The 6,503-nt window shown below is 41.8% G+C and overlaps 1 protein-coding gene across 1 annotated transcript in view; it reads left to right on the top strand.

Annotated features, from left to right (window-relative positions):
- Positions 1-6,503, top strand: part of spryd3 (SPRY domain containing 3) — a 32,475-nt gene continuing 25,972 nt past the window's right edge. Inside the window, exons 1-6 of the mRNA XM_076167158.1 lie at positions 1-123; positions 1,533-1,654; positions 2,750-2,825; positions 5,096-5,220; positions 5,624-5,759; positions 5,976-6,164. Coding sequence (XP_076023273.1) covers positions 1,533-1,654; positions 2,750-2,825; positions 5,096-5,220; positions 5,624-5,759; positions 5,976-6,164 — 648 coding nt within the window. The 5' untranslated portion in view covers positions 1-123. The remainder of the gene's footprint in view (positions 124-1,532; positions 1,655-2,749; positions 2,826-5,095; positions 5,221-5,623; positions 5,760-5,975; positions 6,165-6,503) is intronic.

The raw sequence follows: 6,503 nt of genomic DNA, 5'->3' as shown, positions 1-6,503 counted from the left end.
GCGGGGAACTGGCTATGGCGTCACTGGGAAGCGCCGAGCTCCAGTTTCCTAAAGTTTTATGTGAACCCATGGATAGCTGATAATCAAAAGTGACTTTTGTATAATTAGCCGTCTAGATAACAGGTAAGCTTTTGAGATATCGACACCGACACGTAAGATAAGTTAATTTGTGGTAGCTACTTTGTATAAACATGACAGAAGGCTTTTGCTAACTATTAGCTAGGTGGAAACGAATCGGCTAGCCGCTAAGGAAGCTAAACATGTCGCTTTGTGGCTCTATTATCGTCAGCGAGGAAACTAAGATAAACACAAACAGTCAAAATAACCGCCATGTTCATCTATTGTATCCTGTAGTGGAAGTCGGCAGGTTGCTTTCGCAACAAATTCGCTTCAGTTAGCTGGTATGTGAGAGTTGCTGGTGGTCGTGAATTTTGACAACGTTAGCTGTAAACACCGGAACGCCCTCTCCTGCTCAGCTGCGTTAAGCTCTATACTTTGAAAATACTCACTAACTACCAATATTAGGACAAGATAATAATCGTACGTAGTGTTTGTCATTCATTCAAACGAGCCGACAGCAGCTTAGTGTGATATTGCAATTAGTAATATTATAGGAAACAGATATTGACCGTGAAGGCTTTATTATTATTGAAATCGCTCAATTCGGTGTCATTAGTAAGAATGAGGCCAGTAGAATAAAATATGAAAAATAGTTACGGGGTTATGGTTATAGAAACATGGCGGAACTGGAAACATGTTGCGGAGTCGTACATGTTAGTGCTGTTCAAAAGTCAACTTTAGAGAGGTAGAATCAAATGAAAGGAAGCAATGTAATGTATTAGTAGCATGAAGTAGATGATGGTAACTTTAAACACTTCATAGTATAGTTATTTAAGATGTCGGCATTTATAATTCATCTTTGCATGCAAACCGAATTTAAGAAAAACAACAACAATTGAACAATAATTTGACTTGAGTGAGCAAAGAATACATATACCAGTCTCATTATTAGTGAAGTAACTCCTGTTTGAATGGGATACGTATGTAATGACTGAATACTGTGGTTTATTTGCAAATGCTTGAGGATGAAAACTAAACAGTCCTTTTGTTTTGCATTTCCAAAATCGCATTCAGCATTAATGCCAGAAATCTAAAAATCTGAAACAGCTGTGTTTTTCTCAGCATAGTGTGATAGTTGGAGATGAGAATACGTCCAAACCTCTCTCTGATATTCAATATGCAAGCAAGCATTTGTATTTTTTTCATTATGTGAATGGATCTGAGCAGGGAAAGTGTTGAATTGAGAATAAACATATCTGAAACTTTAAATGCAACTAACTGATGTCATTTCAGAGCACATGTGTTTTAAAAGGATGAAAAGGTTTGTCTTTACAACACGGGCTCTGAATGCACCACCAGGCTGACCAGTTGTCTGAGACCTGGGCTGTTTGGAGGAGAAGAATCCTTGCACAGCCTGTTGAACCTAATCAGTAAAATACCAGATTTTCCACTGTTCCATTTTCTTCTTTCAGATGGATGACATCAACCTACACCACAGATATTTGAATTGGAGGCGTAGAATCCGAGAGATGGGGGAAGGGCGGCCAGCACAGGAGCGCTACATGAGGTTGCTAAAGGATGGAGACACTCTCAGGTGAAGCTCTTCTTCCACATGGCTGGATGGGGAGAGCTAAAGTAATAGTCATGTCAGCCTTTTACCCGACCGTCTTCCTGCAGCCATCAGCCAGATGTGTGTGCATTCATTTAGCCGCCTCCCCATTACTGAATTGAAACAGCTTTGCTTCTTTTCTCAGAAACACTTTGAAACATTAATATTTTCAAGGATTGTCAGTACAGGCTGATTTCCAGTGCAGCATAACAAAAGCCCCTTTCAGACATCCACTTCATTACGTAAATCCGCTGGCAAGTTTACCTGTTGGTACGACCAACCTTGTGACATTTTCATAACTCTTCCTTTTTAGCTCAAGTCTGAATTTAATGTTTTCAGGTTAATAGAAATAACACAAACACTTTTCCACCATGGAGACCCGTGTTTGAAAGCTGAAAAGGAGCTACTCAAACTGCAATGTTACAGATTCCATATTTTAAAGAGGCTGTAAATGGTATAGCATTTACCCCGAAATCTAGGCCAGCCTTCCTGGAAAATGTGGCTCTCTATAAGTATGTTTGATTGACCTTAGAAAGCCTTAGCGGTCTGTACCATGTAATTATCTTACACAGTGATTACAAGTAAATAAATAGTTGTGGTTCCTTATCGTAGAGTTGCTGTGTTTGATTCAGCACTTTAATGTTGTCCTATGCTTTCAGTACACCGGTATTGATAAAGGGCTCCATCAAGTTACACATTGGAGTCTTTTATGGATAAACTTATGTTTGTTATGTGCATGCATCTCCAGTTTTCACATGCTTCCTAGATCACCATGGAACTGTGTGGCATCATATGTTTAGAACGAATAATAAGCAGTAATTATCTGCTTGTTATTTGACATCCCTGGTTCTCACAGAGTAGCTGTATAGTTTCAAAGCGGATGTAACATTCTTGTGATTTTTTAAAATAACGCCACGCTTTTTGTCTCATTTCTCACTCACTGGCACGCTTAATCTGTCTTGCTGATCTCTCTATCAAAAGACGAACTCCGCGTCGCTCTGTTTTCTCTGTCGTGATCCAGGTTTGTGCTTGTGAAGCCACCTAATCTTAACCTGTCATCTCTATCTTTCTTTTTTATAGTTACCAAGGGAACTCCGATGAAGTAGGTTGCTATGTGGCTCCCCATCCTTTATCAAAGGGAAATTGCTACTTTGAGGTACGGCTCATGATGGTGATGCCTATTATGTTGTACATCATCTTGCGTAATTATCATAACTATCTCTCTGATTGTGTGTCTGATTTCTGTTTTCTTTGGTGCATTATTAGTGAAATGATAACTAACTGACCTTGCTTCCCCCTCTTTGTTCTTTACCATACATTTAGGGGTAGACAGACACTCATTAGAAAATAACATGACGATTGGTACTTTGCACAATTATTCATTCTGAAATGTTGGGGTGAATTATTCACAATATGATAGGCTGCCCACATACCACTTCCCCGGTTGTGCCCAAGATTGCTTTTCCATTCAGCCAGCAATTTTAGCCTCTGGAATCTTATTGCTGACAATTTTCTGAACTTCATATTAAATTCTGTGTGCCCCCCCACAGTCCCAGTTCACCAGTGCAAAACCACTACCTCAAAAATGTCCTTGTTGCGTCGGAATGAGAGTTAGGGTGTGGGTTAGGTGGTATCTCCCAGCTCAAAGATTAATCTAACACACAGAGTTTTTCAGCAGACATGCAGGCAGACTGGCAGCAGGAGAGAGTTTGGGACATTGCACACAGGGCTGCTGTGTGTCTGTGCATCAGGCTTGTCTAATAGTTTTTCTTACGTACAGCAGAGCATGAAGAAAAAGTGTCTGGGTGATTTAGTACAGGAAACCCTGCAAGAGACCAATCATAAATTAGGGCCTGAGCACAGGGCTGCGGTGTGTTATTTAGGAGCCTGAGCAGTCAGAGCAAGCGAGGTGATGTGTAGTCGAGGAATGCCAGGTGAGGAAGGATGGCTGGACTTCCTTTTTCTGCATTTTTAGACTTTAACAAAACATTTGGCCTATACATTAGCCTGTTAACTACGTCTCAGGGCCTGATGGGATAATGCAGCATCCACCTGGTGTAGCCAAAAGGCACTGTGACGTTAACTTAATGCTCCATGTTTGTCATGTGTCCCTGCTTTGCGCCAGATGTGACATTTTCCTTTAAACGAGAGCTCCATCTCTTTCACTCTCTGTCCCGACTGATGACATTTAAACAAGAGGAGTTAAGAGTGATATCATAACCGTTGCTTCAAAGCAATATATTTCTCCACACTGACGCACATGCTGTCAGTTTCCCAGATATCTTGAAACTTTGTGAGCTTTTGTTCCATTAAAGGTCAGACTTTTGTCAAAGTATGCGTCACTGCGATCCTCGTGTTTCCTCGTAATACTTGTCCAATGCACCTTTTGTCAGTATGGCTGTACACTCTCCAGTGTTTTCTACATCTGTCTTCTTCAAACCCAGCTGGACATTTATAACATTCACATCATTTCAGCAGATTTATGAGAAAAATCCATTCATTCATCAATGTATCATGATGGCTCATCAGTTAGCACATTCCTGCTGTGTCCTCATCCGCGTCACTCACCTCTCACTTCTTTCAAAGCTTTATCAGGACACACACACAGCCATTCATACTAAATGATGTTTTAATGTCATTGAACACAAAGGTTAACCTGCCAGGAAGTTAGTTGTTTAACTAAGCAAGGTTTTGGTATTATCCCCTTGAAATGTGGCAGAGTTTAGCCAAGAGGAATCGGGCCTGGCTTTTTGCTCAGGGAAACCCAAGACGTTTGCTTTCAGATGTGCTGATAGTCGCCATGCAAGAGCGGCGATTTGCCTGTCAGCAGTGAAGAGTGAATGAGTAGAATGAGACAGAAAGACATACAACGGAGTGGTACAGAGGAAGAAGTGTTCCAAACCAGTTATAGATGACTTTAAGAGGTCACCAACAAAGAAAGGGAACAAATACTGACGGAAACGGGGCTATTCTCTTCTACTTGCATCACCTCTCACCTACATTTGTTTGCCAGCTTGCGTCATCTTGTCCTGATTTGCCTTCGCTTGGCTGGATGGATGGCTGGCTGTCTGAGGTGGTGTGGGTGGGATCGTTGTGGAGGTTCTCCTTATGCTGCCAGTGGGTCTCTGGATGGCTGTATACCCATGCTGGGATATAAACACACAGCATTTTGTAGACAGTCTGGGGCTAGGATAAAAAAAAATAAGCAAAAACTTTAAAGCAGCCTTCTTTTATGGACTCAAGGTTTCCAATGAAAGTGTGACTCATTGAAGTTTGGGACAGTAAAATATACGACTTGCTTTTAAATGTTTTAATTGAAAAATGTTGTAGTAATTTGGCCGGCAACAAGTGTACAAGCAGTGGGGTTAATGTACATTTTGGTATTTTGTCTAAATTAACTGTGTGTGTGTGTGTGTGTGTGTTTAGGTGACAATAGTGGACACGGGGGTCAGGGGGACCATTGCTGTGGGCCTGGTGCCTAAATTCTACAGACTGGATCACCAGCCTGGTTGGCTCCCATTCTCTGTGGCCTATCATGCTGACAATGGCAAGTAAGTTAAAGCGCAGCCATCTACGCTTTCACGACAGAGCAGGATGTGTTGGTGCTGGAGCTACACGCATTAACAGTACAGCTCAATCACTTTTGTCAAGCACAAAACCACTTTTGTCGATAATTGGTGACACATTGCCTTAGAACCCCGAGCTATCTGTTTTAGTTTAGAAAATTAATAGATAACTGCATCGTTTAGATGACAAAATGAAAGTCAAATATTTCTTAGATAGACCAGAATTGGGGTCGTAATATAGAAACTTAGTATCTTGTTCACTGATCCCTCACATGTAGTTTGTAGATTGAGAACACTCGCGTCACTTCACCATTACAGTTATAAAGGGAATGATGGCCCAGCGTTCAGGAATCCAGTAGTTGTATGAAAATACTGTCTCTCCTTCTAGGTTGTACAACGGCAATCCTATGGGTCGACAATTTGGTCCAAAATGTGTTCGCGGTGACCGCATTGGTTGTGGAATACACTCAGAGAATATTGAAGCAGGCTTTACCACAGTGTTTTTCACTAAAAATGGCAAAGAGGTAGGTTTTTTTTTTTTTTTTCCCATCTTTGAGCCAACAAAGATTTTTTTTATTGTCTTTTTTTTTTTTTTTTAATCAAAGAGCTACAAAATAACAGGTGAACCTAACATATCAATCCGGCAGGTCAGTGAAGTGGAAGTGCCGTTGTCTCTGTTTTCATTTTGTATTGATGATGTGATCTATTCATTCTTAACACATTCCTTGTCTCCTCTCCAGGTCGGTTCGGTAGAGGTCCCTGTGTCGGCTGAGGGGCTGTTCCCTGCTATAGGGATGCACTCCATGGGAGAGGAAGTGAAGGTTGACTTGCAGGCTGAGTGGCTCATGGAGGAAGATGACAGCGTGATGATGGTGGATAGCCATGAAGATGACTGGGGACGGCTTTATGATGTACGAGTGAGCGGCACGGTAAGACGGCCCAAATCTACAAAGTCTCTGTTGATGGTGGAGTTATGGTGAGCAACAGCAGTTTCCATGCTCCCCAAACACAGTAGAAAAGGCCAAAGTGTTAGTGTGTTGGTGTCGTGTGGGTAATGCTGGCCGACCGAGGGCATAGGAGCAGGGTTTTGTGTACGAGAACTATGAGGGTAAGTATGAGGCTGCTCATGACACAGAACATTTAGAGTAAAGCCAAGGACCTGACAGTCCACTGGTAAATCTTTTTCCTCTTTCTCATGTGGGAGGAGGTATTCACAGCCGGGGTGCCTGGCTGCAGGGTCTGCTTAACAGTCCAGAAGTGATTTCTAT

This window comes from Genypterus blacodes, unplaced genomic scaffold (assembly GCF_046128005.1).
Source record: "Genypterus blacodes isolate CSIRO-AG114 ecotype Tasmania unplaced genomic scaffold, CSIRO-AGI_Gbla_v1 ptg000156l_1, whole genome shotgun sequence".
Classification (NCBI taxonomy): domain Eukaryota; kingdom Metazoa; phylum Chordata; class Actinopteri; order Ophidiiformes; family Ophidiidae; genus Genypterus; species Genypterus blacodes.
Note: the sequence above shows the minus strand (reverse complement) of the source record. Positions and strands in the feature narration are given on the sequence as shown.